The 17982-nt window shown below is 33.7% G+C and overlaps 2 protein-coding genes across 2 annotated transcripts; both read right to left on the reverse strand.

Annotated features, from left to right (window-relative positions):
- Window positions 1-1717: 1717 nt before the first annotated feature.
- Window positions 1718-9908, reverse strand: LOC134281670 (solute carrier family 49 member A3-like). The gene is made up of 11 exons (XM_062764104.1): window positions 9518-9908; window positions 7924-8082; window positions 7421-7637; window positions 6876-6958; window positions 6647-6781; window positions 6341-6457; window positions 5885-6037; window positions 4399-4556; window positions 2800-2891; window positions 2414-2467; window positions 1718-2322 (listed from the first exon to the last, which is right to left on the reverse strand). The coding sequence occupies exons 1-11, from the start codon at window positions 9692-9694 to the stop codon at window positions 2138-2140; spliced, it is 1530 nt and encodes a 509-aa protein (XP_062620088.1). The 5' UTR covers window positions 9695-9908; the 3' UTR covers window positions 1718-2137.
- A 3179-nt stretch (window positions 9909-13087) lies between these two features.
- On the reverse strand, window positions 13088-17865 carry LOC134281671 (triadin-like). The gene is made up of 4 exons (XM_062764105.1): window positions 17824-17865; window positions 16598-16672; window positions 16312-16419; window positions 13088-15319 (listed from the first exon to the last, which is right to left on the reverse strand). Exons 2-4 carry the CDS (start codon window positions 16663-16665, stop codon window positions 13687-13689), a joined length of 1809 nt encoding a protein of 602 aa, XP_062620089.1. The 5' UTR covers window positions 16666-16672; window positions 17824-17865; the 3' UTR covers window positions 13088-13686.
- Between the last annotated feature and the right edge of the window lie 117 nt (window positions 17866-17982).

Below are 17982 nucleotides of genomic sequence, written 5' to 3' on the forward strand. Positions count from 1 at the left end.
GTAACATATAGGTAATACAAAAAACAACAGAGTGCATGGTTTTATTCGTTTTATTGAAGAAGCACTTTTTTATACTGAATGCATTCATGTTGTCAATGTAATAAAAAAAATTGTGAATAAACAAACATTAAGTATATATTAAAACTAAAATCAGTATATCACAGAAAATCCATGACAGGATTTTTTTTTTGGTCAAGATCATGTAGCTAAACCTGTTAGAAAGGGCATTTCTATGATTGTTTTTCACACACAGTGTAAACTGCATTGGTGCCTAAGACACAAAAAACCTAACTTTATAAAAAGTGATCAAAATGAATGTTAATTACAATGACAATTGAACACCTTGGTAATGTCCACAAAAGTTTAAAGTCCCAACAACTATTTCTGTTGTGTATTTCAACCTCTACATGTATCTCTTGAATCTTTAGATATCTCAAAATTTTTATTTTATTACTAATCCTACCGACTTATGAGATAAAAATATTTTAACCATTTTCCTTATAATTGAGGACAGCCTTATTTTTTTTATTCTCTGTATACTTTGAGGCGCCAAAATGAACTACATCCCTTGTAGACAGGTTTTTAATGAAATGCTCCTCCCTTAAACAAATACTGTAGAAGTACTCTTTTCCGCATGGTATTAATTTACGCTATGTACGCGGTCACAAGTTTTCCGTGGAAATTTGTCCAAGCGTACTTAATATAAATGTAAGGCATAATTATAGTGACAGTCTTAGAAATCCCCGTAATGTTCTTCCCGCAGAGTAAACAGAAATTGAGATTCTGCGGAATTATGACCCTGTAGAAAAAAATTCGTCTACAGTACTTTAAGTGTTAATAATAATTTGTTTATTGTGACAAATGCATAAGCTAAGATTAATTTACAAAACACCTATTCTCTATAAAAAAAATGTTTGTGAATTGTTTCATTGAACAATATTTTAAATCAGAAATAACAGAATCCATATTATTAAATGTTTTTTGGAAAATATAAGCATTTTTTCCAGTGAATTATTATTTTTGTAATTAAATTATTTTTCTAAATTATATTTTTTGCTCAAATTGAGCTTATTTTGCCATAAACTTTGAAGGCAATTTTTGGCTTTTGTACCTTAAACTAAAAAAAAAAACTTTCATCTCACAAAGCAACTAATCGAACACATGCAGTGTCAAGGAAGACAGTTTAGAAGGTCAATGATATGATAAGAACTACTGACCTTTAAGGGACTTGACCAGATAATTAGGGTAAAATTTGTGCACATTTCAATGGAAAATGTATAGGGAAATTTTGGCAGAATTCAAAAGACAAGGATGTGGGTAGTTAAGCAGAGACTAACTGCCCTGTTTAGTCAAATACATTGCATACATGTACCTCTTCTGTTAGCCAGACTGTGTCTGTTGCCAGCTGCTCACCAAAATGGAGGTGGGAGTAGCAAGGGTTTTGAGCAGGGTATAGTTTCTATTCATCACCAATGTCAAAATCAAGCACTACTGAAGTAAAGATCTTGTCAGCACTAAAACACCTGTTTAAAAGATTATAAATTTTATCTGTGAATAAAGCCTTGTCAAAATAGCTTTTACATGACTGTACTGTTAGGTTGTGCTCCCTTCCTTACAAATTTCTTTTGCCTTAAAATGTTAAGTATGTTAATTATTCATATTAAGCAATGATTTAAACTGTTCATCAATGTTCAAAATTTAGCATTAAAAACTGTTATTTACTCTCGAACATGTCTACCGCATAGACCTTGTCTACACTGTGTACAGAAACCTACTTTTTTTCAAGTATCAGTTAACATTCACCCCCCTCCCCAACACATGTAGCCTTTTATATACGTTGAGTAAATCAGCATTTGTTTTTCGAAAAAAGGTCTCAAAATTTAAATTGGTACTATACACATGCACATGTACATCTCAAACTAAAAAAACAAATTATCTAGATAACATTACAAAAGATATAAGAATTGGTAAAATTCTATAAATGACATATTCCTTTGATTCAAAGAAAATAATCTGATCACAAAAACTACATCTTTTGGTGTAACTGCACAGTTTCATCATGCATCACATAGCACTATTCCAAATCATCCCTGATTTATTTCTCCTGAAAATTTGAAATTATAAAGCAAGTGGACACTTATGTCACATTTTCCCCCGTGTGGACGTCCAGGGTGACATCTATTACATTACTTAAGCTCTGGTTCAAGACTCGCTGAGCATTTAACTGTTTTTCTGCCTTCAGTCTTTTGTAGTCTCCCTTCATAAATAAAATCACAGAACAAGCAGCTACCGCAGTTAAGGCATTCATAAAAAGTCCTGGAACTGAAAAACAAAACAAACAAAAATGAGAAAACTTGTGCAAAAATCATTTCATTTAACAAAATTCTATCACCCTCCTCCCTTTATGACTTACCTGTCCAGTCTTGAGGTGTGAAGGAATCTGATGTACTACTACTGCAACCAGATCCTGATTTCAAGAGAATGTAAACAAACAAATGTCATAGAATGATCATAAATGTATTTTTCTGTATTATTATTCAAACAAATGTCAACAAATGTCATAGAATGATCATAAATGTATTTTTCTGTATTATTATTCATATTAATCATTTAATTAAAATTATCAATGGGAATTGAAAACATATTTTTGGTACATGTATATCACATAATGTTTCCGTAGTAGCATTTTCTAGGATGTTTATGGCGCAGTTTTAAAAATAGGGCCTGCAAGTGGTACATACATGTATTAATCTATAATGTATTCAAGAAATAAGAAGACTGAAAACATGGTTATCTAACCTTGTGCACATGCTGAGTCAGCTAACTGGGAATCAGAAAGAGGCTGGGTCAGTAACTGGGTCACCAGAATAATAATGATCCCCTGGATTTGTCTAGAGGACAGGTATAGCACGTGTAATACAGGTATGATCTTCATCTTGATGCATTTTTAATACATTTTTAAGTAAGATAGAATGGTGTGAACCTGAGAATCTGCACCTATTGCCACATCAATATGCAGCACAGTTAAGGTTACAGTAAGGAGGCGGGGCCTAATTTATACGGGAAATGTTTACTATGACGTCACGCATAATATAAGGTCTTCAAAATACCACAAAATGAAATTATTTGCTATTTCAAACAGCTGGATAGCTGTAAACTACATACAAACTTACTATTACATGCAGTTTTGATGTTTGTTAAATCCCACACAACAGTATATAAACGATGCATCGATCGCAATGCATTTGTCAAAATGACGTAGTTTGTACATAGTGAGAGGCTGATCAAGTCACATTTTGTACAATGAAAAATGTCTTTTGTTCTTAAATAAAATATTATTTGCAATTAAATAAAAGGCCGTTAATTTAGACGCGATGTCTATTTTAGTATTTTATTTATAAACTGTCCGTACATTCTCCATACACGTGATACTGTCGTGTGTTTGTATGCAGTTTCGTTGAAAAAGTAATGGAAGGGCCCTAATAAATTGATTTATTGCAAGGGCATACTCTCGATGTATCTTGCCAAGTTTTTACACATAAACTCAAGAAGCATTAGGATATTTGAAACGTGCTGCGAACCTCATGAAATCTTGCAAATAAATTAATTATAGCTATATTTAATGTAGTTGACCAGCAAAATATTCAACCTGCCGTCCAACAACTTAAATTTGCGCAATTAAAAAGGGAATCTATATAGGTTCGCAGCATTTTCCACTAACTACATATAGTGTTGAAAAGGATTATAAATTAAACTAAGATTTTTAATTTGGTTATGCCCTTGCAATATTGGAATTTATAAATGACCTCTAAACTGCAAGTATAATTGCAAAAATCATGTGACGTCGACATCACGTGACAAGTCTAAATAAAAAATCTAAATTTCCCCAACATGTAGATTTAAACCACATTACATTTTTTTGATATCAGTGAAGTCCTAAAAAGAATCGCCCATCCTAATAAAGTATGTATTTTTTATGTTAAAAAATCGCAGATATTTCCATTTGTAACCTTAACTGTGCTGCGTAGGATAAAACTTTATCACTTCACGTGTCGGTGAAGCATTCATCCCTAAATCACTGAATAAATATTGTAAACATGTCATCTGTGGTTCATGAGCTAATACAGAATTACACAAAAATAAATGATTGTTATCCATTTATAGCTGTATATATTTCACGTTCTGGGACAAATCAAATCCAGTGCTTTCATCTTCTCAAAATTTTATATTAATCTGATCTTAAACAGTTCATTTTCTCAGCTCAAATGCACAGGCTCTTAATGTATATTTATAATAGTCTGAAAGTTATTAAAGTGGGATAGAAATAATATTTCAATTTATTGTCTCCTCATTTTTTCATCTCAAGAGCCTAAAATATTGAAAAGAATCTCTACTTACCCTGACACAATTAAAAGACCTGAGCTTGTTGCTTCCGCAACAGGGTAGGTAATTTCTACTGCTAATTCCATAGATATTGGATACATGGCAAAAGCAAAAGTTCCAAATGCAGTCACCATCACTGCTATAAGTATTTCTTGATCTTTATATCTGGCCATCTGAAAAATAGCAAGTAAAAAAGATCTTTTTCTGTAAAGTTTAAACAAACTAACTAGTGTATTAACATTGATTTTTGTTGATTTTTAAATTACTGTTCATATTTTTTATGGTCTGCTAGGTGAACACACCTGACTGAATCAAGGACTGGACATGAATTCTTTTTAACCTGTTTACATACACATATATCAGTAAATAAAGTCTAATAAAACTTTTCATGTTTTCTGATTTTTTTTAATCCTAGCCATGGATGAACAATATTATTGTATATTAAATTTATCGCAAATCTTGCTCGAAAGTATACACTTTGACCGATATTATAATGCACTGAGTGATGACACTGATGAATCTGACTGAAATACAATTGAATCTTACTGATCTTCAAATGTGAAATTCAACAAAGAATCTGACTGATGCTCTTTTATAGGCCCGACCACTTTCTCAAAGGTAAAGCCAAAGATATGGAATGTTTCCAAGAAAGGTAGACAGCTGTAGAAAACAGGTAAATGTTGTTATATATTATTTATATAAGTGATATTTCTTATCTTTAATGAATAATATTCGCAGTGACAGTAAAAATTGCACTGCCTGAAAAAAAGCACAAGGATTTAGATTTTTCTGGTCGCATGTTTATTGCCATGACGACGGTTAAATGGGTATGTAGTAGCACACATGCATTTAAAACATATGGTATTTTTGACAGTCGTGACAATAAAACAGTAAACTTTTGAATAAATCCAATGTTTTTCGTGTTTTACCACCTATGCATTTATATTTTTATTCACTGAATAACAAGTGGTTTGTTATCAGCTGGGTAATCGCATGATTTCCAGTATTACCCCCGTTTTAAATTTGCTTGTATTTGCAATGAAATAGCTCACTTTTGACTAAAACATGGAGGAAAAATATATTTTCAATGCACTGAAAAGTCGCACAGAACAAACACCTATAAAATGTAAAAATGTAAATAGGAAATCGGCAGAAATACTGTGCACCATTGAATGATACAATGTATTCATGTAACGTCTGCGTAAGGAATAAATCACATGCTAAGCATTATTTATATTTTGTTTGCTTTTTTGTGTTTTTTTCTTCAGAAAGTCAACAATGCTTTCCGACAATCAAACATGGCTATTCGCTAGGCCGTTGGACGCTCTTATACAGGCAAAGGATACCGCACGAGAGTGGTCGGGTCCTAATCAACCAATTAAAACGCTTGTTTTATAAAATGAAATTCATGATTCAAATTGTTCAATTGTCATCACTCAAGGCAACGCTATTTTGGCCGAAGTGTAATACTTTCAAGCGAGATTTGTGATAAATGTAATACCTCAAAAAATCCAACTCCAAATACTACTGCTATTGCATAAGACACCTTGACCACTTCTTCAAATCGTTTGGTTTTGTCGACGTATATCCCTGCAACAATGGCCCCCACTACCCCACCTACAATCATCAGAGCTCCACACAATCCAGCAAAGTCCTGAAAAATTAAATTTTTATGCTTTATAGGCAAGTCTCTCTCCATTTTCTGAATTTCACTTAATTATCAAGTACATGTAATAACAGGTAAAGGCAGTACTGCGGATAATCAAATTTTCGCAATACCTTATTTTCATGAGAAAGTTATATGGTACGCCTCTATCAGGAATTTCATAACAGTTTAATGTCTACATTTTATTAAATCATTCTGTCAAAAAATATGTAAAAATAAAAAATAGAGTGGCATGAAAATAATACCGCAAAGAGTGTACTAAATATCTAATTTATAAGTCTTGTGTCTTACATTAGAATAACCTCTTGGACACAAGACTTGGTCCAGGAATGATGTCACCGCTGAGAATACTGCTAATCCTGTGCCAAAACTAAGACACAACACCCAGTAGTTTCTGCTCTTCACAATCTGTCCAAGAAAAAGATGTCTGCTTTTTGTAAATCTATTCTTATGTTGAACATCTTCTCTATATACACTTGTACATGCAGAAACTGTAAAGACTTTGATATGTGGATGTGTGATAATTTTTTAATGCTTATTGAAAAAAAAACACTTTTAAATAGATGAATTAATGCCCTTAAAAATCAATTCACAAACCTTTTTGAGCCCCTCCTTAAATGGTTCTGAATCCTCCTCTGCACTGGCTGTAGGAGGGGTGGGAGGGACGGAGGAACACACTCCAAAAGTAGCCAAGATAACTACCAAAAATGCTGGCGAGGATATTACCCAGAGCTAACGAAATATTGTGAACAAAAATCAGAAGAGTAATGGTTTTCTTAGTTGGCTATCTATCAGTTTAAGTAAATTTTAATTCAGTGTTACTCACAGCTCTGGGAAGTTCCTCGGAGTTGCATCCATTGACCATTGCAGGTGCTATCAAGTTAGCTGCTAATATTCCTAGTGGGTTAGCTAAGTCAAAAAAGTAATAAATCAGTGCACTTAAGTCTTTAAACAACATGTATGTTTACAGTATTTCCAACATTCAGACATCATCCTTTTTTTTTAGTCCCACCCTGTTTGAAATAAGGAAATTTGATCAATCTGAAGTACATGTATCTCTTTGTATAATATTCCTCTTTGGGTATATTCAAGATTGAATACATTTGAGAGCTTTTTTCTTAAAGATATCGGTAACTGTATTGATAAATCCTTATTTGAATCTGTTTTTAAATATTTCTCAAACTTTCCCTGATCCAGTGCATCATACAATGCAATATTTACCATCAACATCAAGCAAAACAAAGAAGACAACACACAAAGATCAATATGTTTTTAACCTTGAAAAAAAACAGAGAACTAGATTCTGACCAGATAAACTTCTCTCTGTAATTATTAAGACTGAATTCAATGAATATAAAAATAATTTATTACCCATGGAGGCCAGCATGTTTGCAGTTGCTCTTTGAGAGTCCATAAACCACATAGCCGCCAGTTTGGTTGGTGCAAACATCACAAAAGGTTGAGAAATGGCTGCTAAAGTCTGTCCCGCCAGCAGGATCCAAAACCTTAGGTCACCTGGTATACCTCCAAATGTACTCACATTTCTCAAAAGATTTCCAATGCCATTCAACCAGGCTGACAATAGTATCTGTTCATTAAAATTAATATATAACTGAGCATCACTGATTCAATTCAATTCTTATCACTATTTTTTTTTCCAACAAATCCATTGCCATTCCATTTCTAAAATGTTAGTCAGGTACTATTTAATTTCTTATCAACATTATACACATGCATGCATGTGAAAAAAACATATAGTTACATGGTATACACCATTTCTAACCCACTTTAAACCAATGCAGGCATGTGAAAAAAACACAAACAAGGTGATTCATTTTACACATAGTAAAAGTGACTTTGTCAGTAACACTTACACTGGTACGCAGTCCATAAGTGTCTAGAACCCAGGAGGCAGTGAAACCAAAAGGGACAGATGCCACCATGAAGATGAGGGATAGTATATTTACTTTGAATGCATTCACATCATAATATGTACTGGTGAGGTCAGCTATTGGGGAAAATGTAATCCATGTCTACAATAAAGTGCACCAAATTCAATATTACTGCCAACAATCACAAAATTAATACTTCCATGTTACTTTTTTGGTATCAATTTTTTTATTTACTTAGGGTAAGTTTTTTTTTAAGTTATTCTTGCCACAGTACAACTATAGAAACTCGTACAGTGAATACTAAATATATAACAGCTCTCTCTAGATTGTACCAGGGACCTACATACTAACGGGATAGGCAACTACCGCGAGTCTCGCGATATCTCGTAAGTCGTGAGATTTCGTAAGTCAACTTTAATTAATTATATCTCCAATGCTATCGCATATTTTAGATCAAAACCTTTAATTATCTGTCAAAAAATAATTCAAGATTTGTTTTTAGCACATATTATAACCCTTATCTTAGTAGTAATTTTGTTTTATGCAAAATCAGCACATGCCCCGATCCGCCATATTTCCGAGAAATCGCCGATTTCGGTGTTTGTTTTCTTTATAGCGAGCGCAGCGAGCGTCACAAAGCAACGCTCGTAACTGCGAGCTCTAACGACAACGCCTGGGCAAAGAGAAAATTCGGACTATTGCACATTCATTCTTTAGAATTTTTTGCCGCAGTAATTTTGACCCACAATGCATCACTTAGTAAAGTTGCGTTCTCGCGAGAATGACGGCAAATGTTCAACAAAAAGTTTACTCACCTTGATTAAATGGATACATATAGAAGATAAATTAGTAAACGTAACTTTTTCATTAACTTTCAGCACTGTTCAGTTTTTTCTTCGTATTTGTAACTTACATACGACGTCATGTGACGTCAGAGTCTAGACGCTCCAAATGTAACAGAAGAGTTTGCGCTCGCTCTAACGGTCGCACCGTCAACATATTATTTAAATTATACTTTTATTATGCTTTAAAATTTATTAATAAATCAATTCCAATACATAAAAGGAATAAATGATAATAATCAGAAAACATCCTGTTTACTGGGAATAAACGTAAATTGAAAAACTTGTAGTGTTGTGCGTGATGTTTTGGGTAGATAAACATGGCGATGAAGGAGTTGCCTATCCCGTTAGTAGATAGGTCCCTGATTGTACTAAAAACATATTTGTGAATTTTTATTTAATTTGAAAAAGCAATGTTGCAAAAACTTACAACAAAATAACTAAAGATGGCTACCCCATGCTTAATGCCCTGATTATATAATTCAGGCTACATAGCTAAATGTAGTGATTTCTCTGGACCTGATAAATTGTAAACACTACATCTCAGCTTTCTGATTTACATATTGTGTAAACAAAGATATACTGGTAGCTACAAGACAAATGTATAGTCTGGTCTGATTGACTTCTGTCACCCCTCAACGTGCTTAAAGTCCTGATTTGATAACAAACTCTCGTTGTCGAAGAATGAGTTCGGTTACCTAGACAAAACATTCCTTTACAAAAACACCACTTACCATAGCATTTGATAAATTCAAAATGACAATAACTAAAAGAATGAACCATCTTCGTGCATATACAACGTATTGCTCGTCTGGTTTGGAGACAATCGACTGTTTACTTTCCGATTTTACGGGATGTTCCTTCGAACCACCGGAGGGCGCCATTTTTCGATCATGTGACTGCATCTCCATAATTTGTATTTATTGCACTTCGAGTTCGACGTAATAAAAAATTCTTCTTCATAAATGACTCAAGTTTAAAATCCGAGCATATTCGATCCATGAAACGGTTTTCAGAATCATATTATTATACATTAGATCCATTACAACAAATTGCACTTTATAATACTGTGGTAACCTCCAGCACCCAACATTTGGTAACTGAGAGAAAATAGGCTTGTAGATTTTTCCGTTGTTCTAGGTAACTATATGGAACACCCTAGATCTGTCTCAAACTCGATGCAGATTTAACTAAGATAGCACTCTGCATTTGTTAACTTTAAATCCTGGGTCGCTATTCACTTTTTGAAAGTTTTGGGTTGCTATACACCACAGGTAGAGATAAACTGCACTATGACATTATCTAATCTATTTCTTTTGGGGCATGTGTACACGTGTGAATCCATTGAAAAATTCATGAATGATTGGATTTATAATCTTTTTATTTTATTGAAATAATTTTTGGAACTTGAACTTGGTTCTGTTTGGGTATAATCAGTTTTTACAGTGACGTAGCTCATCGTTTATAAAGTTTTGAAAGTGCGGAGGGGAGAGAGAAAAAAATGACTTGCATGAAAAAAAAATTATCAAGCAAAAAAAAAAAAAATACATGTAATATAAATAAATCAAAATAAATAATTCTATTTTGGGGGTAGGGTGGGTTCAATTTCTTTCACTACGAAATTTTATTCATACAATACCAGCTAAACTATAATTATATACCTTGTCTTGACTTTACTGTGGGGGTTATGGGGGGGGGGGGGGCAGCCTTTCAAAGAACATTTTTTCAATAGTAAACTTGAAAATATTATTTTGGAAACAAGTTTTTGGGAGCCCCCTCCCCCGGTTGCTTCATTTTTTTAGATTACAGGAAAGTAGCATCATTTACATGTATACTTCAAATTTTGATAGTATAAAAATATGAAAATTGTAATAATTGGTTTCGTTCACCATGTTAACTAAAGTGTTTGTTTAGAGGACCTTCAGGAATTAAGTTGAATGTTTGCGCAAACGGCATTTATAAGCTCATTACCATAAATTATTCAACTATTCAATCTTTAATTTAATATATAATGGTAAAATTCTTTGGTCCTTATTGCTTGAATTCATGTTTCAAATAAAATGAAATGAATATATACGTATGCCATACATCATCCCCTCCCTCCAAATTATTGGAAGTTATGCATATGCACTGGCGGATTTAGAGGGGGCAGGGGGCCCGGGCCCTCCCTTTGAGTCAAACAAATACATAGTAGTTGATAAATCAACGTTTTTTTTTGGCGTGGTCGTGGGCCCCTACTCTGATCTCAAACTGGTCGCCCCCCCCCCCTTTCAAAATTTTCTGGATCCGCCACTGATATGTAACGTAACTGATTGAATGAATGTTAACAGATTTTAAAAATCTTCGAAATGGGATGATGTTTAACCCCCTTCCTGCAAAAGTAAGGCTGAAATAGCATTTCACAGGGGGAAGTGAGGTCAGTGCAACGTGGTTCAGTACATTTAAAAGGTAGGCCTATATTATTCCAAGAATCACTTTAAATTTGTTGGACTCCCCAAGATGACCTGGACCCATCTTGAGTTGATTGGAAGCTTTTCTATGAAACAATACGTACGTTACCCCCCCCCCCCCCCCCCTTTGCCAAAATTAAGTTTCGTGATTGGGCATATTGTTCTTTAATTGTAGTATATCTCTTTTGCAAGAATTATATTTTCCACTAAAAAAATCATGCTCATAAGCAAACACTTATATTCTCCACCCAAAAAGATAATTTTTATATACAATATGTACTCAGCTTATCCGAATCCAAAGTTCAGAATTTAGACATTTTAAAAACTAGGCTTTCTGATACATGTAAAGCAGTCAGCAGCTTCTACACAAAAAACAAAACTCGAGCAATATTCTGCTCGGTCATCAACAAAATAATAACTTTTTTCAAAAAAAAAATTCATTCAATTCTGTAAGTACTCTGAATGTGATATTAAAAAAGATATTGGAATTTCTCACTGACATCTATATGTATAGTCTCTTCCAACAAACTGTAGGAATTCCAATGGGTACTAATTCTGCTCCTTTATTGACCATCCTGTTTTTGTATTCCTATCAAACAAATTATTTCAAAACTTCTACAGACAAGAAAGCACTTGCCATGGCATTCAACTTGACATTCAGATATATCCACAATTAATAATCAAACAATAGTTATAGTGATTTATCCTGCAACTACCCCTTGCATTGACCTAATAAAGGTAACCTAATAAAGGTAACCTAATAAACCAAAGCTTTATCCGATCACTGCCCTAATAAAGCCTCGTGCATATATTCCGACGTTCTAAAAGAATTGTGACGTCACGTATACTGCAATGTTTACGCCATGGCGCCATAGTTTCAACTGCAGAGATGTGCCTAAATCTGTCGGAATTAGCTTGTTTTGGACGCTCAAATGTAAAATTTTGTTGCAGGATAAACAAAATACATGATAACTGTCTTGAAATATAAGCGATATTTGGGCTCGGGTCGAAAACGTAAGAGGGCTTGGCAAGCCTCGCCCTCTATCACGCTTTCTTACCCTCGCCCAAATATCACTTATATCTCAAGACAGTAACCATGTATTTTATATATATCCCTTGAATTAGAACTAAAAGATGCCGTAGGCTGCCATTTTGTTTCATATTTGGATGTTGTTCCGACTTTTGACGACAAAGGCCAACTAATATTTAAAGTGTATAATGACAATCTAGTTTTCAAATTTTTCCATCATCTTATTTATGACAGTAATATCCTGATATCATGTACTAACGAAGTTTCCCAACTTATTCATTAATCCAGAGCATGCTCCGAGCACAATCAACCCAAAACAAGGACAGGCCACTCACACATGATATGATGTTTCAGGCTTTTCATTAAAGTCAGTATTTTTAAAATTCTATGGGGTTTTTTGTTGGTTTTAATAATGGCTTGAGAGAGTAATTAAATATTTTTATAGGAGAGAATCGAGAAGAGAGGCAATTAAAACAATATTTCAAATTTTGGTCTATTTCTTGGAAAGCTTTCACTATTATTTTACAATTTTTCAAAGAAAACAGAACACAAAACTTTTTCAATGAACTTTTAAAAAAAAATAACTTATAATGTAAGATGACAAAACCAACATAATAATGAAAATGATTTTATGAAGTTACATTCACCAACTCAGTCCAAAATGAATATAATTAATGATAATGATGAAAAGGGAAAGGACAGTTACATTAAATAGGATTAATACAAAAATGATTGTCACACTTCTTTTTTCTTTTTAACAGGAAGAAAAAATCTTGATATTTGTACTTTATGACAGTTGTAAAAGATGAAAATTAAAACCAGAAACATACATAAAATAAAAGTAGAAGATGTCTTTTAAAAATTGCACCAAAATTAACTATTAAAATCTAAACCTAAAAATTATAATACATGTATATACTATCTTAAAATCTATTTTATATTAACTAAAACTTTTTTTATACAGTTCTATGTACAATTATTTTACAAATCAAATATACAGTCTTTACAAAGTCATATGTGCACTAAATATGGCTACTGAACTAACATAAAACCTGAGTATATAGAGAAACAACTTTTGTATATACAAGAGCATCCGTCAAAAGTTACAAAACATATCTGACACATATCAAAATCAATTTAACACACTTGTATTTGCTTTCAAGTTGAAAATAAAATAACACAAAATCTCATCCATCTTCAAAAGCTGATTAGATGAGACAGGAAAATTTAATTACGGATTGGAATATCTATCATATGATACATTATCCTATCCTAGAGAGAATTTCAACAGATTTATTTTCATTGCTTACTACCAGAGAATGAATTCCAATACATGTACTTTTACATACCGATACACTAGAGATACAAGCAAATTTGAGATATTAAAACTCTATTGATAATCATGTATAACATGAGATTCCAATTACAAGATGGTGCATTTTGCACCCATGCTGGTGTGAGCAGAGGTGTTCAGACTGCCATTCAATGTCACTGTTGAGTTAGTTTTTTCTTTAGTTTTCAGTTTCTTGATTTTGCTCTCCTTTTTGTTCTTCCCTTTCAGCAGCACCTCCCTGTTTACAGCATCAGGCTGTACTCTCGCTGGGGTACCTTTTCTTTCTGCCAATTTTCCACTATGAGGCAAAGGAGAGCTCATCTCAGGGGAGACAACCTGTACAGTTTTTTGAGAATTTCCATCTTGGTTTTCTTGAGTTTCAATTTTGGATTCTTTCTCTTTATTGGAATCTTCATTCGGTAGTGAGATCTTTGTCAGTTTAACCTGAGGTGTCATATCTGCTGACATTTTAGTTGTTTTCTTGGCAGACCTTGCTAATCTTGGAGTCTTCATGGGTGTTTTAAATTCCATGGACTCATCAAGGGAAGTATCTCCACGTTTACCGTCGACACTACTTTTTGACTTAGCTGGAGTTTTCCGTGCAGACTTTGCGGACTTTCCAGAAGAGGTTGCTGACACTGCCTCAGTCAGCCTGACCTTCTTAACCTGAGGGGTCTCTGTGGAAAGATCCATTTTCCGTTTTACTGTCAATTTTGGACTTTTTGGAGTCTTTTTGTCCTCTTTCAGTTCTGGTGTCAATGTCACTTTGGATTTCTTCTTTGAGTCTGTATCATTTACTTCACTGTCATCGTCTGATTGCTCAACATTTCTCTTCCTGGTGCTTCTTGATAAGGCTGGAGTTCTGCTCTTCCTCTTCGATGCAGACCTGAGTTGTTTAGAGGCAGACTGGGCTGGCGTCTTCTTTATACTTCTAGGTGTAATCTTTGGTGAGCCAGGTTTAACATCCTCCATAGACTTTGAAGCTTGACTCACTGGGGTCTTTTTGACACTTCCCCTCTGTTTTCTTGTGGAGACAGGTTGTGTATCCTCTGAGGCACTGTATACTGGTCTAGCAGGAGTCTTGAATACAGCTTCCACATTCTCAAGAACAACTTTGGGCTCTTCTTTGGATTTGGCAACAGATCGTCTTGGTGTTTTCCTCAGCTTCTTTTGCACTGGCGTGTTTGAGTCCTTTTCTTCAGATTTTGATGTGTTTGGTTGGACAGATTTTCTTTTACTTGCTGCCTCATTCGATTGTGGAGATGAAACTTTTCCATGTAGAGAAGTTCTAGAAGAAGACCTTTCGGGTGATTTTGGACATACAGACCTGCGAGTTGACACTGGCTTCTTTGTCTCTGCAGTTTCTTCTTTTTCCTTGGTTCCTGTCATTTTCCTGGTTTGACCGCTAGCTACCGTCTTCTGGACCTGAGAACAAGCTTCCTGTAGAGTTTTACCTTTCTGATAAACAGATGACCGCCTGGTGCGCGTCTTTACTCCGGGTGGGGATACCACTTTTCCTGGGCCTTTCTTTGGTTTCTCCTGAGGGGTCACTGCAATGGTTAGCCTTATCCCTCCTTTTCTGCTATGGACGTTGAATATGGAGGACCGTCTGGATCTGGTACCTATGGGAGAGGACCTAATGGGCTCAGGGAGTTTGAACATGGTGTGTCTCCTGGAGTTGGTGGTTTTCTGCGTTGCTGTTCCTGTTGGAATGACTGATTTCCTGCAAAAATATATATAGATTGAATAAAAAATCATAAAATGTTCAGTCCTTTGCAACTGCTTCTACGACAAATTTTATTTTTCCAGAGTGTATAGCATACACTATGGAAAGATTTTTAAAAACATTTCGGGCAGCTGGATGTTTTACGGAATTCATTAGAGTTTATAATGATATAACAAACTATATGAATTTCAAATACTGTTACAGCATGTACAGTGTAAATGGGGAATAAACACAGTTTTTGTTCAGTGAAAATAACTGTTTTTGCCATAGATATACATAAATCAGATCTTATACAAATAAATAGGTGAAAATTATATTTATACAAGGTAGACTCTGTATTTGCATGAAAACTAACTCTGTGTATCATTTTTGTTTTTATGTTTAGGTTAAGAGAAATATTTTCACTTTTAATAGATCTTGAAAACCTCATGGGCAGAGGTGTGAACATCAAGTTTTCATTTGTGATACAGGATTTTTTTCCTCTCATCTTTTTACTTGTGCTTTACACTCATAGAAATATCCAAAATCCTGTCCTACTCATGAAATAAATTCCATATCCAACTAAATAACATGGAACATGAATATCCTATCAGTGCCAAAAATGAATAATTGATTTTAAATTAATCTTATATGTATTGAACAATGGAATGTTTTCAATCGGCAAGTGCTTTTTCTTTTCTTTTTTTTTCTTTGAATAAAACAATGTCTTTTTTTTTTATTTCGAACTGCTTTTATTTTCTCTTGCTTGAATTCTGCTTTTTCCTTTTAATCTCTTGTACATAACTTTATAACTCTTGACATACTGATAAAATCTTATCCACAAAGGCCCTCCTTTATTTTTATACAAGTATTGTAATTACATGTATTACTTTATAACAAAAAACCACAGAGGAAAAACTCACACCTTTTAGACTAAGATAATAACTTTACAACAATTTTTTTTTCCTTCAGGGCAAATTTAGAACAAGTTCATGTTAGTTTATTCTCACCTTCCTTTGCGAACATTGTTTAGCGGAGATTCTTCTAACTCAAATTTCATCTGACTTCCCGACACCCAGCCAGGAGTTTTAGGACTGTAAAACTGGGTAGTGGACATCCTGTTGTGAAGAAATAGCATTATGTGTATTATGTATTTATAATAAATCATTCTCTTTTAAAATGTTTGAAATTTGTCCATTCGAAGGTTCATTTAAAAGACAATATACACTGTACTTTATGTACATGTTTTATATATATGCAAATAATCTCTCCAAATCATGAATAGATCTAAGTTACCCTGCTGATTTTTCTGGGGTTTTGGGGGGACCTCTCCTCCGTGGGGTTCTGCTGGACACACCTGGCATGGTTACACTTACCGTTAAAATATAATGACAACATAAACAATTGTTTAAAAGCTCAGAAGGATGAAATAAACTTAACTAGATTTTTTTTTTTTTTTTTTAATAAATATTCGTCTAATAGATCATGTAGGTAAAATTTTATTACATTTTTACCAGTGTAATACTGTAATTTATTCATTGAATAAAAATGATGTTCTGTCACAGTGTGACAGGATATCAAAATGATATCCTTTCAAATTGTGACAAATATCAGAAGTGTGGGAAAACTCACGACTTTTCCTCCCGATAACAAAGAGTGTTGTAAGAAATATTCCTTGGCTTGTTATAAGACAAAGAACGAGTTAATAGACAATTTTGACAGAGATAAAGACAGCGAACATTCCCCCAAATATGTTGCTGAAATTCATGTTTACAATGTTTCTCACTCAGCAATGATGTCTCAACTGATTAACTATGACGAGTTGTAGCCTAAAAGTCTGCATTACAAAAAAAAATGTGTGCAAAGGGAAAATCAAAGAAAATGGTAATAAACAGAAAATTCAATGTGTTGTCATTGAAAATGAAATTTATTTCACTCATGAGTTATGCCTTTTTTTAATATTTTCACATGTGCTTCGCACTCGTGAAAATATCAAAAAATTCTGTCCCACTCGTGAAATAAATTCATTTCCATATTCAACGACAAAACATTGAATATCCTCTATATATCATTCATATCACCCCCCCTTTTTTTTTAAAATAGTACATCATTTTTACACGTGTGCAGCATTAAACATTTCAAAATAATTCTAGTTCTAGGCCTATAAACATTCATTATTACATTACATCAGTGCATATGTTCACAGTTGCTCATGTCTATCTATGCACTTTTTTTTTACAATTAGGGCCTATGAAAAATTGAGATTGGAGCTTTAGCAAACATAGATCTAGAAATGCACAACATGTCCCTATGACATGTTTGATGGCCTATCTCTTCCCCACCATCCTTCATTTCATTTTGTTTACATTCGAGATGTGGATTTACAAACACCTGTTTCTGATATCAAATAAAAGCTATATTATAAAGAAAATAAATATGATTCAAATGCAACTTCTGATAGTTAAAAATACTGGATATACTTTTACTTATCATATTTCAAAAATAATATAAATATGCTTCACACTTACTCTCTTTCCGAATTCGCCGCCGGAACTATATGAAATTTAAACTTCTAGCGTTATCCATATAAGGAACAACAATGGCGATGTTGTGGTTATTTGACCAATGAGAAGTCAAAAATAATAAATTTCAAATGAAAACTGATATATCACTCCGCTAAA

Source organism: Saccostrea cucullata, unplaced genomic scaffold (genome assembly GCF_032062105.1).
Source record: "Saccostrea cucullata isolate Sc308-1 unplaced genomic scaffold, CSIRO_AGI_Scuc_v1 ctg1055, whole genome shotgun sequence".
In the NCBI taxonomy this organism is placed as follows: Eukaryota; Metazoa; Mollusca; class Bivalvia; order Ostreida; family Ostreidae; genus Saccostrea; species Saccostrea cuccullata.

Coding starts and splice junctions, on each gene's coding strand:
- LOC134281670 (XM_062764104.1), bottom strand. CDS start 9,694: ATGGAGATGCAGTCACATGATCGAAAAATGGCGCCCTCCGGTGGTTCG. Junction 6,038..6,340: donor GTCCAAGAGGTTATTCTAAT/GTAAGACACAAG, acceptor TTAATTTTTCAG/GACTTTGCTGGATTGTGTGG. Junction 2,892..4,398: donor GGTCTTTTAATTGTGTCAGG/GTAAGTAGAGAT, acceptor CCTGTCCTCTAG/ACAAATCCAGGGGATCATTA.
- LOC134281671 (XM_062764105.1), bottom strand. CDS start 16,665: ATGCCAGGTGTGTCCAGCAGAACCCCACGGAGGAGAGGTCCCCCCAAA. Junction 16,420..16,597: donor ACCCCAGAAAAATCAGCAGG/GTAACTTAGATC, acceptor TCTTCACAACAG/GATGTCCACTACCCAGTTTT. Junction 15,320..16,311: donor AACAATGTTCGCAAAGGAAG/GTGAGAATAAAC, acceptor ATATTTTTGCAG/GAAATCAGTCATTCCAACAG.